General features: G+C 52.1%; 1 protein-coding gene across 1 annotated transcript in view; it reads left to right on the plus strand.

Annotated features, from left to right (window-relative positions):
- Window positions 1–1,696: 1,696 nt before the first annotated feature.
- FGF19 (fibroblast growth factor 19) overlaps window positions 1,697–19,010 on the plus strand; it is a 27,643-nt gene continuing 10,329 nt past the window's right edge. Inside the window, exons 1-2 of the mRNA XM_011942752.1 lie at window positions 1,697–1,796; window positions 2,600–2,702. Of these exons, the coding sequence (XP_011798142.1) occupies window positions 1,697–1,796; window positions 2,600–2,702 (203 nt within the window). The remainder of the gene's footprint in view (window positions 1,797–2,599; window positions 2,703–19,010) is intronic.

A 19,010-nucleotide genomic window follows, 5' to 3' on the forward strand; every position in this document is an offset into this window, starting at 1 on the left:
TTTATAAGGGGCTTCCCTTTCTGCTTGGCTCTCGTTCTCTCTCCTGCCGCCCTGTGAAGAAGTGCCTTTTACCTTCCGCCACGATTGGAAGTTTCCTGAGGCCTCCCCAGCAATGCGGAACTGTGAGTCAATTAACCTTTTTCTTTTACAAATTACCCAGTCTCAGGTACATCTTTATTAGCAGTGTGAGAATGAACTGATACACTTCCCAATGCCCTTCAGTTGAAATTCATTGACTCTGGTGACCCAGAATGTCTGTCTCCCTGGACTCCAGACTCTTGCTTCCAGCTGCCCCGGAGATTGCTGCATGGATGTCTCACAGGACCTCCAACTCCACAAGTCCAAACTGTGCCAGGACCTCCCACTCAAACCTACTCCTTTCACCCATCTTCCAGCTGGGGACTCAGCCACTTCACCCTCCAGCTCCCAGGCCAGAAGCCCTGTCCAGCAGCAGGCCCTGTCCCCTCACCCAGCAGGATGGAGGCAGAATCTGACCACCCCTGGTCCCAGCCACCATCAGAGTCCACCTGTGCCCCTCCGCACTCAGTGCAGCTGCCTTTGTGCTTTTACACTCTAGGACCCTCTTGCTCGGAGCAAAAGCCAGGGTTCTTACAAGGCCTCTAGGACCCCATAGATCTGTGACCGGAGCCCAATCTCGAGTAGCCCTGTTGTGGAGAGAGGCACGTGTAGAAGAGCCCTGGGGTCCCTGATAGAGGAGGGTAAAAGAGCCCTGGGGTCCCTGATGGAGGAGGGTAGAAGAGCCCTGGGGTCCCTGATGGAGGAGGGCAGAAGAGCCCTGGGGTCCCTGATGGAGGAGGGTAGAAGAGCCCTGGGGTCCCTGATGGAGGAGGGCAGCCACCTCGGACCTCTGGCCCAGCCTGGCCTCCTGAGAATGGAAATCTTAGAGGGAGACCAGCGGGCAGGTAGAGTGGTCACAAGCTGACCTTGCTGAGTCCCCAGTTCCTGCGCACAGAATTGTGAGCAATCCTAGGGTTTCGTGTGAAGTCACTAAGCTTGGGGAGGCAGCGGCGCCTGATGTGTTGCACACTTAGCTGCTTAGTTATCTTTCAGTCCCCACCCCCTCCTCCAGAATTACAGCTCCTCAAGGGCAGGGACTTGACTTCGCTCCCTGATGAGTCCCCAGCACCTAGACTGGTGTTTGACCGGTTACTGAGGTACTCGGTAGATATTTAGCTTATTTGAGCATTAACTGAAGAAATGGCAATGGGGCATGTTGCCAGGCACTTGGCTGCTAGCAGACCTCAGGGAATGTTGCCGTCAGGTCTCTCGGGGGTGCTGACAACAAGGCCCAGGCCCCTAATGCCAGGGGAGAAGGCCTGGGCTGGCCGGCAGAACCCATGCCTAGCTCCGACGGCAGAGGCATCAGCTGCCTCTCATCTGTCTCCTCAGTTCACCTTCTGCTTCCCTGACTCTCAAATAGACCCTTAATTGACCATTTGGCCCCTAAATTAGGGACGATTAGGATCAACCCCCAAGCATCATTTCAGATGGCGGCCAGGGGCCTGAAGCCCCTCTTTGGGGTCCTGGGGGTCCTTCGACTTGGTTAAATAAAGGTCAGCTCTCTGGTCTGGCATGGGTGCCTTGGTAACCTCTGACCCTCAGCTCTTAAACCTGACCCCTGGTGACTCAGACCCGAGGGACTCACTGCAAATGGCCAACTAGAAAACACCCGAAGATGCAGTGTGGAGACAGCCCCTCACGTGCCTGGAACCGGCAGAACATCCCCCTGCAGCCAGCGTTCTGCTGGTCACTCTTTCTGTACATAAGCTCCCAAGGTACAGAAAGGCACGCAGATACCAAAGCCAGCCCAGGAGGACCCCAGCACCCCCTCTCATGGATTTGAGGCTCATCTTGCAGCAGCCACTACTGTTGCCATTCCAGCCTCCTACCTGCTACCTGGACCTGGGCAACTGCAAACATCTGCAAGCCTCAGTCTCCTCATCTGCAAAATTCGGACAGTCATAGCACCTGCAGTTTTGTAGTGTTGTTCTGAGGGTCATATGGCACGAGGAGCATGTCATTCTTTCTACACATGAGGAAGAGTAAATCCAAGCTCCTGGGGGCTCTAGAGCCATTGTCTCTCCCAGTTCCCAAGCCGGCCCCACCAACCAGGCTAGAGAAGCGTCGTTGAGCTTAACTGGCCCAGGGAACATCCAGGGTCCCAATGTTCTGGCAGTCTTTCTCCTGGGCTTGTGTGCAAGACTGAGTGTGCAAGTGTGTGCACACATGGGGGCATTTCTCTGGGCAATCTGCACCCATATGCACACACACACATGCACACAGGCCTGGGCAGGCCAGCCTGGTACAGCTGTGCAAGTTGCTGTACCAGGGCCCCTCCTGGACAATGCCCAGCCTCCCACTGCCTGCCAAGCTACATGCCCAGAGCGAGGGGCACCTTTTTCTCTGTTGCAGATACTGCGAGGGCAGAGCACCTGCCAGCCTCCCCCTCCTGGTGATGCCTGTCTCTCTCAAAGGCTTGACTCTGGCTTCCTCGACTCCCAGCCCCACTTCTTACACCTGCGGCTCTAGCTGTAGGATGCTCCCCGGCTCCTGTTCCATGACCTCTCCCTCTCATCAGCTGCCCTCAGTTCAGGGTCCTCAGCCCTAGGGTGTGCCACCCTCATCGTGGCTCTGACCACCCAGTACCTGCTCTGCTCGTCTGCGGCGCCCTCCATGGGCAGGCAGGGCCAGTGCAGTGCAGCAGTTGGATACATGGAACTCTGGCCCTGGTCTCCACATCCCTGGGCCTGGCCTGGACAGACAGGCTGGGCAGGACCCTGGGAGCAGGCGGGGCATGTGTTCTGCACCCAGGATGGCTCTGTCCGGGAGATGCCTCAGAGTCAGGCCCACCACGAGCACCCATCCGGCGCCATGGAGAGCAGCCCGTCAAGCAGCAGAGGATGCAGTTGTGTGATCTTTGAGCTGGCCCAGGACGAACACCTAACACAAGGCTAAATAGGGACCTGCAATTTTGTCCTGTTGTTCTAAGAGTCATATGGCACAATGGGCACATCATTCTGCCCACATCATTCCACCCCTGCAACATTCCTGTGAGGCAGGGAGAGCCACACGCCCTGTCCCCGGGAGCCCCTTGGCGGCCCTCCCTCGAAAGCTGAAAAGTTCAGAGAAGACGGATGCCTGCGGTGGGGTGGCAGGATGGCAGGAGCTGGAGAGCCTCGGGTCCCAGCTCTGCTTGGCCTCGGAGAGTCAAGCTTGCTCTCTGGGCCTCAGTTTCCCCTCAGAAACACAGGCTTCCTTCCCCCTCTGATGGTGGACGCAGCCGGGACTTTGCAGACAGTAAGTAGGTGCACCCCACGGGAAGGGGATGGGGATGGATATTTCTGTATATTCCAGATAGTGAGTGCAGGTGTTAGCCAGCACTTATCGGGTTACCTTGGAATCTAAACCATTCCCAGGGCCCCAGCGCCAGTGCTCCCCATAGGTTTATTCACACCTGGAAGCTGCAGGCTCTTGATGTGGTTCCTCTGATGTGCGTGCGCTCTGAAACCTAAACCCCCTTTGCTGCAGGCCTACAGAGTCTCCACAGGCACTCAGGGAGAGGCCCCAGCAGGGCAGGTACCTTGTCCACCCTGACTCACAATGTCCTGGAGTGCCTGCTGTCCGGCCCGTTCCACTGGAGTCTTGTCTGTTTCCACTTTTCCTCCAGGTTCCTCTCCCTCTCCTGGGGCCTGAGGGCCATCACCCCATGGAATGCTGCACCTTGGGAAAGGAGCAGCCTCCAACGACCTGGCTGGTGCTTTTCCCGGGCCTCCCAGCTGCCTCCCACCTCTGGGCAATTTATGGGGTCACGAACCACCTCAAGGGTGCAATTCCTTGTCCTGGTGCCAATTGGCCTCTAAAGTGCTTTACAACCTGCCTGTAGCACCAGAAAGGGAACCAGCCCCCTGGATGGCCCCAAAACCATGGTGGCCCCGCCATTTGTCACCTAAGGCCAGGCAGGCCTGGAATCTGCCCTAAGCCCAGCCACTGTGACAGCCGATAGCCGCTTCCTCCTTTCTGCACAGCATTCCAGTCATATATGGTCATTCTTTACGTAAAAGCGTCAAAGGGCGTAGCTCTTCAGAGGGACAGGAGCGTGAGTACCACTGTCTCTTCCTTCGGGTTTTCAGGTGTGAAAAGGGGATGGACAAAAGCTATTCTTCAAAATTGTCACGAGGTTGAAATTAGATGACAGCTGTCAAGCAATGGCCCTTCGCAAACCTTCATAAATGGTGATGGTTTTATTAACATCAAGGTGGAAACGGCCAGGAATCTCACCTTCCAGAGATAAGCATGGCTACTGTTTTATGGTCTCTCCTTGCATACTTTTTCCTTCTTCTGTCCTGGAAAATTTCAGGCATATTGAAAAGTGCAAACGGCAGTTTTTTGCTTTTTTGTTTTGTTTTATTTTGAGACGGAGTCTTGCTCTGTTGCCGAAGCTGGAGTGCAATGGCGCAATCTCGGCTCACTGCAACCTCCGCCTCCTGGATTCAAGCGATTATCCTGCGTCAGCCTCCTGAGCAGCTGGGATTACAGGCACACGCCACCGCATCCAGCTAATTTTTGTATTTTTAGTAAAGACAGAGTTTTATCATGTTGGCCAGGCTGGTCTCGAACTCCTGACTTCTGGTGATCTGACCACCCTGGCCTCCCAAAGTGCTGGGATTATAGACATAAGCCACCACACCTGGCCCACATGGTGATTTTGTGAATAAATTTTTTTTTTTTTTTTTGAGTCGGAGTCTCGCTGTGTCGCCCAGACTGGAGTGCAGTGGCCGGATCTCAGCTCACTGCAAGCTCCGCCTCCCGGGTTTATGCCATTCTCCTGCCTCAGCCTCCTGAGTAGCTGGGACTACAGGCGCCCGCCACCGCGCCCGGCTAGTTTTTTGTATTTCTTAGTAGAGATGGGGTTTCACCATGTTAGCCAGGATGGTCTCGATCTCCCGACCTCGTGATCCGCCCGTCTTGGCCTCCCAAAGTGCCAGGATTACAGGCTTGAGCCACCGCGCCCGGCCTTTGTGAATAATTTTAAAGTGAAAATTCACAGAACCAACAGCCCTGCAAGAGACAGACCCCAGTCAGCATACAGAAGTCCCTCCCATCCCCTTTCTGAGCCCAGCTGATCCTTCTCTCCCCAAGGCAATCCCTGTTCTGACTTTGTCCTGCTTTCTTTATAGCTTTACAGCCTAGATATTCCTCTCTAAAAAACGTCCTTTTTTACTTTTCCCTACGTGTAGGTCTTGCCTTCTCCCTCTTCATTATATTTGTGAGATTTATTCGTGTGAATGAGTGAACTTGTACTTGGTTTATTTTTCCTTGCTGTATCATATGCCACAGTGTGAATGTGCTATTAGGTTGGTGCAAAAGTAATTGTAGTTTTTGCCATTACTTTCACTGGCGCTAGTCTTTCAATGTCCTAGTCTGGAGCTGTTGGAACCTGGCTGCTCAGAACACCTTGGTCCTGAGGGGAATCCACTCAGCAGCCACACAGCACGTAGACTTTCAACTTTACCAAATGATGGTAGCCTGGCTAGGCATGGTGGCATTCACCTGTAGTCCCAGGCTGAGGCAGGGGGATCACTTGGGCCTGAAATGTCGAGGCTACAGTGAGCTGAGATGACACCACTGCACTCTGTTTTTTAAGCAGACTATTTTGCTCTGCAGATATGTATGGATCTTTGAAAAGGAAAGTTAGATGCAAAAATTAGCCAGACATGGTGGTGGGAGCCTGTAATCCCAGCAACTCAGGAGGCTGAGGCAGGAGAATTGCTTGAACTTGGGAGGCGGAGGTTGCAGTGAGCTGACATCGCACCACTGCACTTCAGCCTGGGTGACAAGAGTGAAATTCTGTCCCCCCCCCCAAAAAAAAAGAAGAATAAAGAAAAAAAAATTAGGGTTAGTATGTGGCTACATAGATGTCAAACAAAAAGGTTTTCCTATACAGGCTGTGTATGCAGTGCAGATAACACTTTTTTTTTTTTTTTTTTTTGAGATGGAGTCTCGCCGTGTCACCCAGGCTGGAGTGAAAGGGCACGATTTCGGTTCACTGCAACCTCCACCTCCCGGGTTCAAAGGATTCTCCTGCCTCAGCCTCTGGCGTAGCTGGGATTGCAAGCACCCACTATCATGCCCAGCTAATTTTTGTATTTTCAATAGAGACAGGGCTTCACCATGTTGGCCAGACCTCAGGTGATCCACCCACCTCGGCCTCCCAAAGTGCTGGGATTACAGGTATGAGCCACCGTGGCTGGCCCACATGGAACACTCTTAGACACATGCAACAAAAATCTGTTAACAGCAGGACTACTGAGAGCAGTGGGGGTCTGCTTTCGCATTTCATTTTATACTCTCTTTATGGTTTAACATAAACATGGCTAACAATGAGCATGTTTGTTTTGGGCTCATATGGCAGGTGATGTTCTGAAGCCTGGTTTTATGGAAGGCCAGGGAAATCTGTCTATGTCAGCAAGCACACCTTGCTACCGACTGGCACAGCCACTCATGGTTTGGGTACCAAAGTGTCCCCTGAGACTGGACATTGAGGTTGGTTTCAATGTTTCACTATGATAAATAAGAGTGTGATCTATTTATCCAGATAGACATTTTTACACACTCAGGTGATCTCCCCCACCCAACTTCCAGCTGTTTTTTGTTTTGTTTTGTTTTGTTTTTCCTGAGGCAGAGTCTCTTGCTCTGCCACCCAGGCTGGAGTGCAGTGGCGTGATCTTGGCTTGCTGCAACCTCCACCTCCTGGATTCAAGCGATTCTTCTGCCTCAGCTTCCCAAGTAGCTGGGATAATAGGCGCACACTACTATGCCTGGCTAATTTTTGTATTTTTACTAGAGACGGGGTTTCACCATGTTGCCCAGGCTAGTCTTGAACTCCTGACCTCAAGTGATCCGCCTACCTCGGCCTCCCTTGGCAAAATCCCACAGGCAAAATCCATCCTGCTGTTTCTCTTTCTCAAGGAGAAAGAGAAGGAGAGGGAGAAGGGGAAGGAGTAGTAGTCAGGGCAGGCATGGCTCACTCCAGAACTTTGGGAGACCAAGGCAGGAGGATTGCTTGAGGCCAGGAGTTTGAGACCAGCCTGGGCAACATGGTGAAACCCTATCTCTACCAAAAATACAAAAATTAGCTAGGCATGGTGGCATGCAACCACAGTCTCAGCCACTTGGGAGGCTGAGGCTGGTGGACCACTTGAGCCTGAAAGGTCAAGGCTATAGTGAGTGGAGATCACACCACTGCATTCCAGCCTGGGTGGGTGACAGAGTGAGACCCTGTCTCAAAGAAGAAGTCAGGTCATGTAGCATTGGAGCCAGAAGTCAGGCACTCTGGAGTCTGTTCTTTCCCTACTTCTACCCTTTGGTTGAGCCCCCCGGCCACCATGTCAGACCACCTTCCATCTGTCCACCAACTGTGTAGTTGTGCAGTGCGAAGCCTGCACCACTGTGCACAGCAGCCTTCTACAAGGGTACTTGTCCTCCCTGGCCCCTTTGTCTCGCAGAGACTAGGAAGCTGATGAACAAAGGTTCCTAAGGCCCCGTGTCTGCCATTCCACCCTTCCCGAAAGTTTCTGTAATGTAGAAAAAGCCCGCAGGAAGGGCGCCACTCTGCCCTCTGATGGTCTGTCTGGGTTGTGGGGAGGCACAGCGAAAGAAAAACAGCACCTGCTGTGTGCCAGGTCCGGGACTGGGTGTTTCCGGGCAGCTTTCACTTACTCTTCAGGATGGCTCTGTTTTATAGATGAGGAAACTGAGGCTCAGAGAGGAAAACAGCATCACAAAGCTAGTCAGTGGCAGACCCAGGAGCACAGCAGCTTTGGCAGCCGGTCTGTGACCTGTAAAGGGGGTCCCCTCCCCCTTTGGCTGAAGCACAGGTGGCTATCCCCAATTTGTTCCCTGCCCATTAACAACCCGACCTCTGAACCATATTGGGCGTTAAGGAATTAGAGCCGAGATTGCCACCTTTTGGGAGCTGACACCCCTATTCCTATGTAACCCCGCCCCGCCTCCCTCCATCCCTCCAAGTGTCAGCTGGCAAACATCTGTCCTGTAAATCAAAGCACTTGCAGACTCGCCAGGTTTGACAGGTCTCCGAGAATTTCATGGAGCGCTTTGGAGAAGACACCATCACGGGCTGTGAACGCATTTGAAAAAGTTAAAAGCCTCCTCCACAAGCACAAAGTGGCCCGGAGAGCCTGGCTCCGAGAGGTCATAGCCCTGGGCAGCTGAGCCAGCGAGCCAGGGAGCGGTGGATTCCATCCCGGGGGCAGCTCCTCTGACCCTCTAAGGAAAACATCGGGGAGGTTCCGGCTGGAGGATCTTGAGTAGAAAGCCATTGTGCAGGAGCCCCGGGGATTTGTTTGGGAGGAAGGTGACATTCAGGGACGGGTAAGACAGCGCCGTCTGCACACCTTTGACCACTGAAGCTGCACGACATCCCTGCATGTGGTCGCTCGCTGCTGACTGATGGGAGTCACTCAACCACACCACAGGCCTCCTTTGTCCTGGCCCCAAGTTAACATTTTAAAAATATCTCTTCCTGGTTTAATAGCTCCTGTGTTGTGATAATAAAAGTGATCCATTTTCAGTGTAGGAAATGCAGGAAAAAAGAGACAGATAAAAATAAGGACAGAATGGGTATATTCTCTTACTTTAAAAAAAATGGACTGGGATGCGTGTTTTGTTCTTTTCTTTTTTTTTTCTTTCTTTCTTTCTTTCTTTCTTTCTTTCTTTCTTTCTTTCTTTCTTCTCTTCTTTCTTTTTCTTTTTCTTTTTGGTTTTTATAGAATCAATTTTACTGTAGATCTGGGTGTCCTGCTGTTTGTACCTTGCCTTACGTGGTGACAACTTTTATCCGGGGCCTAATTGTTTGGATGCACTCACTCTTCTTCGTGTAACCCATTGTTCAATGGGTTAAATTGAACCCACTGAAACTGTGGCCCATGGGCAAAATCCAGCCTGCTGTTTGTTATACAAGCTAAGGATTTTTTTTAACTGTTTAAATTTTTTTTTTTTAATTTCTTGAGACAGAATCTCATTCTGTCACCCCAGCTGGAGTGCAGTGGTTCGATCTCAGTTCACTGCAACCTCTGCCTCCCAGGTTCAAGCAATTCCCCTGCCTCAGCCTCCCAAATAGCTGGGAATACAGACACCCACTACCACGCCCGGCTAATTTTTTGTATTTTCAGTAGATACAAGGTTTCACGATGCTGGCCAGGATGGTCTTGAACTCCTGACCACCAGGAGGCAGGTGATCCACCTGCCTTGGCCTCCCAAAGTGTTGGGATTACAGGCATGAGCCACCATGCCCAGTCTTTTTTTTTTTTTTTTTTTTTTTTTTACATTTTTAAACATTAAAATGTAAAAAAAACTCAAAAGAACAATAAGGTTTTGTGACACATGAAATATGATGAAACCCAAATTTCAGTTTTTTGTTTTTTTTTTTTTAAGATGGAGTCTCACTCTGTCGCACAGGCTGGAGTGCAGTGGCACGATCTCTGCTCACTGCACCTCTGCCTCCCAGGTTCAAGCAATTTTCCTGCCTCAGCGTCCTGAGTAGCTGGGATTACACGCGCCAGCATGCCTGGCTAATTTTTGTATTTTTAGTAGAGACGGGGTTTTGCCATCTTGGCCAGGCTGGTATCGAACTCCTGACCTCAAATGATTTGCCCACTTCAGCCTCCCAAAGTGCTGGGATTACAGGAGTGAGCCACTATGTCTGGCCCCAAATTTCAGTTTTTAGAAATAAAGTTTTATTGGCACACAGACATGCACATTCATGAATGCATTGCCTGTGGCCACTTTCATGCCACAACAGCAGTGTTGAGGAGTTGTGAGAAAGACCTACGGCCCTCAGAGCTGAAATTTACTATCTGGCCCCTTACAGAAAAAAAATGCTGATCTCTGCACAAAACTGGGCCCTAATGAGCATCTTTGCATATGTCTTATTTCTTTTTTCTTTTTCTTTTTCTTTTTTTATTGGTGGAGACTTGCTCTGTTGCCCAGGCTGGAGTGCAGGGGCTCACTGCAAACTCCACCTCCTGGGTTCAAGAGATTCTCCTGCCTCAGCCTCCTGAGTAGCTAGGATTACAGGCATGTGCCACCACGCCTGGCTAATTTATTCGTATTTTCAGTAGAGATGGGGTTTCACCATATTGGCCAGGCTGGTCTCGAACTCCTGACCTCATGATCTGCCCGCCTCAGCCTCCCAAAGTGCTAGGGTTTCAGGCATGAGCCATCGCACTCGGCCTAAGGACTTTCTTTACGTTAAACTCCTAGAAGTAGAATTGTGTGGTTAAAAAGGATGAACAGTTTGAAGCATATTCATTCATTGAATCAGCTGACTTTGTACTGATCCCGTGCCAGGGTGGGAGATGCAGCGGATCCCATGAGGCCAGGCCCTGCTCTTCTCAGCTTGTCTCATTCCGAGAAAGCGAGGCACCAGTTGGCGAAGTCTATGGCATTAGGCAGGGTCTCCTGGGACCTGGCAGGGACTCTGGACGCATCGTGATAACAGCGCAGCTTCCCACAGGAGTGGATTAGGATGGATGCTGCAGGGCTTCTGCCAGGCTGGAGACCCTCACCAATTCACTCCTCTACCCACTAGCCGCGGGAGAGGCTGCGCCCCCAACACCTAGGAATCTCTACCGAGCAGGACTTCTCAAATAAGCCTCTGTCAGTTTGCTAGGTAAGAAGAAGGCTTCTCCCTCCAGTTTGAACATTCTTATCTTCATTGGCTGTGTGTATTTCTTCTTTTGAAAACAGTTTCTCACGACTTTCCAGGTGAACTTGGGAAGTTGTTGAATGATTTTGCAGAAAATAGGGGTGGGCGGAAAGGAAGCCAAACCTCCATCCTCAGCCCTGCTCGATTCTTCGTGGAGTTTGTCTCTGGATGCACTGTCCTCAGGAGGGAGAGTCAGCAAACTGCACCACTGCCTCAGCCAAGGGCCAGGTCCCAAACGGGGGTGTTTTCACCCTGGGGACCTGGGGAGCAGCTTTGCAAGCCTGCCAGGCCAGGAGGGGATGGGGTCGATGAGCCCGTCGGTTTCCAGGGTGCCTGGAACTGGGCCCCTCGGTGAACCAACATCAAGAAGTGTCCCTGGTCCTGTGCTGGGAGGACCCCTCTGAGTCCATCCTCAGGGACATCTGGACCTGCCATCTCCCTCCTAGCTGCCTCTGTCCGAGGCCCCCCAGGCTCCCGCAACAGGTGTGCTCCCTGAAGAAGTGCTCCCCCAGTGTGTACTCGGTGGTGCAGTTTGCTGACTCTCCCTCCTGAGCACAGTGCAGCCAAACTCCGTGAAGAATCGAGCAGGGGTGAGGATGGAGGTTTGGCTTCCTTTCCATCTACCCCTGTTTTCTGCAAAATCATTCATCAACTTCCCAAGTTCACCTCGGGGACACTCTGGGGACCCACTGCCCACTCGCCCTCTCTAGGGAGCAGAGGAGCTCCTGGGGTTGGGGCCCGGGTGCTGAGAAGGATGAGCACTGACTCACGGAGTCAGCTGAGTGACGCTCCCCAAGAGGTGTGTCCCTCCAGAACCTGTGGGTGTCACCTAACTTGGAAAAGGGTCTTTGTGCATGTCATCAAGTGAAGGATCTCGAGAGGAGATGATCCTGGATTGGGCAGGGGGCGCTGAGTGAGCTGATGAGAGTCCTGGAAAAACAACATGTCCACAGAAGAGAAAGACGGAGCAGGAGTTTAGACACAGAAAGCAGGGAAAGAGGAGACTGGCACCCAGGCTGGAGAGCAGGAAGCATCCTCCCTCAGACCCAGGAGCCCCGACCCCGCCAACATCTTGATTTCTGACTTGCAGCTTCCAGTACGGTGCGAGCAGAAATCTGCTGCTTAAGCTACCATCTGTAATCATTGTCCCAGGAGCCCCAGGGGACTCGTCAGAGTCCCGTGGTCAGCTGTGAGTCCCCACCCTGCGGCTGAAGAGCTGTGTGGCCTCGGGCAGGAAAACCTGCCCCCTCGCGGGCTGGAGTGAGACTGGCAGTCCCTCGCTTGCTCGTTAAAGCCTGAGGGGCCAGGTGCCCGGTGGGCGGCCCCTGCTGTTCTCACGACCTGACGACCTGACCAGGAAAGCCAATGCATGCTGCTACTGCTCAGCAAAGCCCCGAGTGCTTGATGCCCGGCAGGTGGGGTGCTCCCTGGGGGTCTTTGGGGGAACTGGAGATGCCCCCGCTGCCACTACACCCCACAAGACCCCAGCTCCGCTCAGCAGAGCCCAGAGCTCAGCCAAGTCTCATCGGGATGTCACATAAAGATTCAGGGTCATTGGTGCCAAGTTCAAGAGCAACAGAGACTGTGACTCCAACTGTCTTGTGTGGAAGCTTCTACAAGAAACCCTTAAAACAAACAGAGCTCATGGGAATCAGATGCTGGAGATGGAAGAGGAAGCACTGCCCACCCGGGCCAGGTTTTCCACACTGGCGGGGTCACCCCATCCTCGCTTGGCTCTCCTTGCCAGCCTCTCCACGAGGGACACCCTGTAACCCACCCACTAACTGACCTCCGAGAATCAGGCTGGGCACAGGCTGACTGCACCATCATAAATGAGGCTTAAACAGAAATCCATGTGTTTCCCACTCTGGCCATGGGACCTCTGGGAATAAGCCCCTAGCCGCAACCAGGACCATGGACTTAATCCCAGCAAAAACCCCAAGCCCCAGTGGTGACGGCAATGAGCAGTGTACAGGAGGAGGCAGGAAGGAGGAGGAGGGAGGCAGGAGGAGGAGGAGAGGAGGGTGAGAGACAGGGAGGGGAGGAGGGAGGAGGAGGAGAGGAGGAAAGGAAGAGAGGAGGGAAGAGGGACGAAGAGGAGAGGAGGAGAGGAAGGAGGAGCAGAGAAGAGGAGGGAGGAGGAGGGGAGGAAGGAAGAGGGGAGGGAAGACGAGGGGAGGGAAGAGGAGGGGAGGGAGGAGAGGAGGACAGAGGAGGAGAAGAGGAGGGGAGGAGGGAGGAGTTGGGAAGGGGAGAGGAGGAAGGAGACTGGAGGCGGTGGGGCAGGGAGGAGGAAGGAAGGAGGAGCTCTTTTTCACTCTGCACTGGCCAAGGCTGATGGCCCCTTCACCTCAGTGCTCTCATCTGTAGAATGGGGCTGTGCTAGATCCTGCACACACACAGCCTGCACCAGGCACTTGCATCTGTTTCCTGTCCCATAGAGGACCTGAAACAAGAGGCATGATGGTGGAGGGGGGATGGCAAGGGTTCAGGGCAGGTACCATCCTGGAGGGGAGGGTTGAGGAGCTGACGGGAGCTCCTTGCAAGGAGACAAAACATGGCATGTCTTGGGGGGCCTGGCAGCCCTGGCTGGGGCTTTGGGAAGAGGCCCCTCCTTGTCCACCCCCCCAAGTCCCAGCCGTTTGGCCTGGCTCCCTCTGGCCACCCTTGGCAACCCTGTGTCCATCCTGTTTCCTAGGTGGGGAAACTGAGCCAAGGGCTTGTCCCAAGGCACACAGTGGGAGCCTTTGGCAGGAATCCTCCAGTCCCCTTGATCTGTGGTGTGTGCAGCCAGAAACCCTAGCCGGAGCTGAGCCCAGAGCATCTGTTTAAATGCTGGCCTCCCCTGACCTGCTAGAAAGGCAAGGCTAGAAGGAGGCTGAAGCCCCCACTTTCTCTCCCCTTCTCCTTCCCTCCCTGCCGCCCTTCTCCTCCCTCCCGCCCTTCTCCCTTCCACTGAAGGAGATTCATCACACCCACGCCCTGCCAGGGCTATGCTGGACCCAGGGGAGGCAGGAGTGACCAAGACACACACACATGTGTGTGCCACCACGGAGCTTGCAGACACTAGGCAGAGACAGACCATAGGCAAATAATTCCATAGATGATTATTTTAAGGCAATTATAGCAAGCACTGCAAAGGAGACAAGGGCTCTTCCTGAGCCTTTCTGAGCTTCTATCTGCTCTTCTGCAACATGGAGAATGAGTTGTCAGAGCTGCTGCTGCAAGAACTACACAGCACATGCATACATACATGAGCACATGTTGCGTATACGCATGCACACACATGTGCACACATGAGTATATGCACTCACACAAATGTACACAATGGCACATGTGTACACATACTCAAACGTGTGCACGCACACACACACACACGGAGTCCAGCCTCAAGAGGTCCTTCAGATATACGGTGCCTCTCGTTAGTAAGAAAACAGTTGCAGAAAGTTCTAGATCACCGGATATGGGAGCTGGCCTTCTCAAGATCTCTAGTCCTAAAGGGGCTATTCTCTGTGGCCTGGGAATGGGTTGGCCTCTCAGCTTTGTACCTGAGAGTGACTTCAGATGGGACACTGACTCCTCCATGCTGAAGAAGACCCAAAAACCAAGTTTGTAAAAACTTTTCTGTTTAAAAAAATGAAAGAAAACAAAACAAAACACAAAGCATAACTTCTGACCTGAAAGGAAGCTGGCAACTGAGAAAAGACTAAGCCCCCATGTCCTTGAGCAGGGCAGGATGAGGACGGAGTGATGAACTTGTCACTCCCCAGGGACCGGATGCCTCAGAAAATACGCCCCCTGCCTGTCACATTGGGCATGCAGCATGGCTCCCCTGACACGCCCCACGGAGACCCAGAAGAGCTTGGCTTTCCCCTCTCTGCACCCTCTTTGGTGCTGGGCCTCGCTGCGTGGGTCAGCATGTAGTCTCTCGAGCCTCGGTTTCCTGCCCTGGGAGCTGGGACCAGTGACTGTCACCTGAGTGCTGAGTGCCTTCCCAGAGCATTGCTGGGCTTCCAGAAGCATGCCTGGAAACCAGTGTGTGAGCTGCACACACCTGCCCATCGCGGCTGAGGGCTCTGGCGAATAAGACGCAGGCTGGTACTGGGCAGGTGGGTTGAGTTTCTTCCCCTCCATTTTTTTTTATTTTGAAAAATTTCAAACCCACAGAGGAGTCTCAAGAATAGTACAACAGGCCGGGCGCGGTGGCTCAAGCCTGTAATCCCAGCACTTTGGGAGGCTGAGACGGGCGGATCACGAGGTCAGGAGATCGAGACCATCCTGAGCTACACGGTGAAACCCCGTCTCTACTAAAAAAAAAAAAATACAAAAAACTAGCCGGGCGAGGTGGCGGGCGCCTGTAGTCCCAGCTACTCGGGAGGCTGAGGCAGGAGAATGGCATAAACCCGGGAGGCGGAGCTTGCAGTGAGCCGAGATCGCGCCACTGCACTCCAGCCTGGGCGACAGAGCTAGACTTCGTCTCCAAAAAAAAAAAAAAAAGGAATAGTACAACAAAATCTGTACAGCCTCCACCTCCACTCCCCTGCACCCCGCCCCATCTGCGTTCACTCTCGTCACACACACACGTATGCACACAGATGGATTTTCCTGGGCCATTTGGAAATTAGTTGGAGATACGACACTTTTCTCTCAAAATACTTCTCCTTCCTTCCTTCCTTCTTTCTTTCCTTCCTTCCTTCCTTTTTTCCTGCTTTCCTTCCTTCCTTTCTCCTTCCTTCCTTCCTTCCTTCCTTCCTTCCTTCTTTCTTTTCTTTTCTTTTCTTTCTTTTGAGATGGAGTCTCACTCTGTCACCCAGGTTGGAGTGCAGTAGTGCAATCTCAGTCCACTGCAACTTCTGCCTCTTGGATTCAAGCAATTCTCCTGTCTCAGCCTCCTGAGTAACTGGGATTACAGGCGTTCGCCACCATGCCCAGCTAATTTTTGTATTTTTAGTAGAGACGGGCTTTCATCATCTTGGCCAGGCTGGTCTCAAACTCCTGACCTCAGGTGATCCACCCACCTCGGCCTCCCAAAGTGCTGGGATTATGCTGGGATTACAGGCGTGAGCCACGGCGCCTGGCCTTGCACTTGTTTCTTACAAGGACATTCGCTACGCCATCCTGATACATACAAGCAGCAAGCCTGGAAGTTCAAGCATTATGAGGGCTGCTGCCAACTTCCACTCCGTAACCAAGCTCCCCTGAGGGTCTCAGTGTCTTAGTGAGGTCTCAGCTGTTTCCTTTCTTTTTCTTTTTTTTTGTCAGAGTCTCACTCTGTTGCCCAGGCTGGAGTGCAGTGACATGACCTGGGCTCACTGCAACCTTCACCTCCCAGGTTCAAGCAATTCTCCTGCCTCAGCCTCCCCATTAGCCATCGCGCCCGGCTAATTTTTGTATTTTTAGTAGAGATGGGGTTTCACCATGTTGTCCAGGCTGGTCTTGCACTGCTGACCTCAGGTGATCCACCCGCCTCGGCTTCCCAATGTGCTGGGATGACCGGCGTGAGCCCCCGCGCCTGGCTACTTCCTTTCTTTTTATATGATTTCTTTTTATTGAGGTGAAATTCACATAACAAAAAATTAACCATTTTAAAGTGAACGATTCATCATGGCATTTAGTACCTTCCCCTAAACTCCCTTTATCAAGTTTCTAGACATCTTTATCACCCCAAAGAAAGCCCCTGACTCATGAAACAGTCACCCCCCTTCTCCTTTCCCAACCTCTGGCAACCTCCAATCTGCTTAGGCAGGGATTTTTCATAAGGTCTCTTCTAAGTGTGGGGTTTTCTTATTTAAAAAATACTTTATTACAAATTAAATGTGGAACTATGCCGTGTGTGCTTATTTTGGGGGAAGGAAGGGATGCTGTTTTTAAATACTTCCAGCCTTTTTGCTGCAGCCGGGTGGCTGGATGTCTTTGGGCAAACCCTTTCTTTGCTTCTTATTTTGCTTAGATGAGGATAACGGGCTTGGAGGAAATCTTTGTTTTGTTTTGTTTTTGAGACAGGGTCTCATCCCATCACCCAGGCAGGAGTGCAGTGGTGCAATCATGACTCACTGCAGCTTCAACCTCCCAGCTTTGAGCCATCCTCCCACCTCAGCCTCCTGAGCAGCTGGCATTACAGGTGCACACCACCACACCTGGCTAATTTAAAAAAATTTTTTTTTGTAGAGATGGGATCTCCCTATGCCCAGGCTGGTCTCAAACTCCTGGACTCAAGTGATCCTCCTGCCTCAGCCTCGCAAAGTTCTGGGATTACAAGAGGCAGCCGCCACACCCGGCTAAGGAAATCTTCTTGAAGGTCCTTTCCAGCCCTGGAACTCTGAGCTCATCTGTTGCAAATGAGCTGGAGTAACATCCTCCAGAATCTTACAAGCTTAGCCTCCAGGAATATCTGTCCGGCCTGCTGATCTCTGGCCAGACCCGGGGGTAGCTGGACAGGGAGGGAAACGCTGTCCATAAGGCCTCTGCTCGCTGGGTGACTCACACCTGTAATCCCAGCATTTTGGGATTACATTTTGAGGGTTACAAGGAAGAGGAGAGAGAGAGGGCCTGGGATATAGTGCTCATGAAGGTGGTGATGGCAGGCCTGGAGGTCAGCTGTGTACCAGCCATCTCACAGGTGTGAGTCACAAACCTGGCCTGGTTTTGCTTCTTTTTAAAAAAATAAAATAAAAAGAGAGTAATGATTAAATAGTTTTGTGACTCAAATTCAGCCAGAACTGCGTTCAAATCCCAGCTCTGCTGTTTATTGGCTTTATTCATGACTCTGGGCAAGATGCAGTTTCTGAGCCTCACTGTGCCCCTCTTTAGAATGGGTGCTATGAGACTCAAACACCAGGAGGCATGTAACTGCCCAGGACACTTTTGGACACTTGGTGCCAGCCATCACCACCACCATTGCCATGGCCAGAGGATTTCAAGCACTCAGCAAATGGTGCTGGCCAGGCCTGTCCCAGGATTTCCTAACCATCTGTGACAGAAGAAAGACAAAAGACGTTGTGGAAAGGCGGCTGAGCTTTTGGAGAGAAAAGACCATCCCTTTGTGCATGAAGTTTGACGAACCATCAACTCATGGAGTCTGGGACTTGTCCTTCACGAAAAGTTTATGAAGCTGACAGAGGCCAGGGCTTCTGAGAATTTCCAACCTCGATATTTTCACTTGATGGTTTTTCATGAAGTCAGCATGAACACTGTTAATGTTTTCTCATTAAGCTACTTTTTGTTTTCTTTCAATAGCTGACATTCAAAGCCTGGGTGCATTCTTCCATGACGTCGCTACTCTGACAGCTCAACACATTTGCGATGGGAACTCATTTCTGTTTTGATGAGGGAGACCGGAGTCTCCTTCTCTGAGGGAAAAGGGCTTTCACATACCAGAAATACCCTTTGTGGCTACTTCTGTCAGCTCCTGTCCTCACAGGTGAGAAAAGTAAGGCTCACTGCACAGGTCCTCCCAGCTAGGGGAGCTCATGTCCTGGGCCTTCTGAAATGGCAGTGAAGCGGGGGCTCCGATCCCAGCTGCTATGCCACATGGTGCCTGCTGGTGGTGGCGCTTACACGCAGACCCAGGCTCACCACAGATCTCTGGAGGAAGCTGTGCTGCCCTTTGTGTGAACAGAAGCAAGGCAGCTTCCTGAATTCCACCCTTTACATAGGGCCAGGGCCTGCCTGGGGGAGAGACGACAGGGCTCAGTAATTCCAGGAGTGGACATGTGCGAGATGTGTCTCCAAGAACGTTCTTCCCTGCATGTCCTGGCAGGGGACATTCGAAACAACCTGAATGTCCAGCAGTAGGTGACAACAGATTGCATCACTCGGATGTGCTGGTGTCAAAGGATGTGCTAGGATATTTAATCCCAAGGGAAGTGTTTACAGCTGAGTTGGTGGAAAGGAGGTTACAATTCAAATGACTTTTTTTTTTGACACATGTATCCTTTTCTTTTTTCTTTTTCCAGACAGTCTCACTCTGTTGCCCAGGTTGTAGTGTAGTGGTGTGATCTTGGCTCACTGCAACCTCCGCCTCCTGGGTTCAAGCGATCCTTCCACCTCAGCCTCCGTAGCAGCTGGGACTACAAGCATGCGCCACCACACTCGGCTAATTTTTGTATTTTTAGTAGAGGTGGGGTGCCGGGCGCGGTGGCTCAAGCCTGTAATCCCAGCACTTTGGGAGGCCAAGACGGGCGGATCATGAGGTCAGGAGATCGAGACCATCCTGGCTAACACGGTGAAACCCCGTCTCTACTAAAAAATACAAAAAACTAGC

This window comes from Colobus angolensis, unplaced genomic scaffold (genome assembly GCF_000951035.1).
Source record: "Colobus angolensis palliatus isolate OR3802 unplaced genomic scaffold, Cang.pa_1.0 Scaffold21, whole genome shotgun sequence".
Taxonomy (NCBI): domain Eukaryota; kingdom Metazoa; phylum Chordata; class Mammalia; order Primates; family Cercopithecidae; genus Colobus; species Colobus angolensis.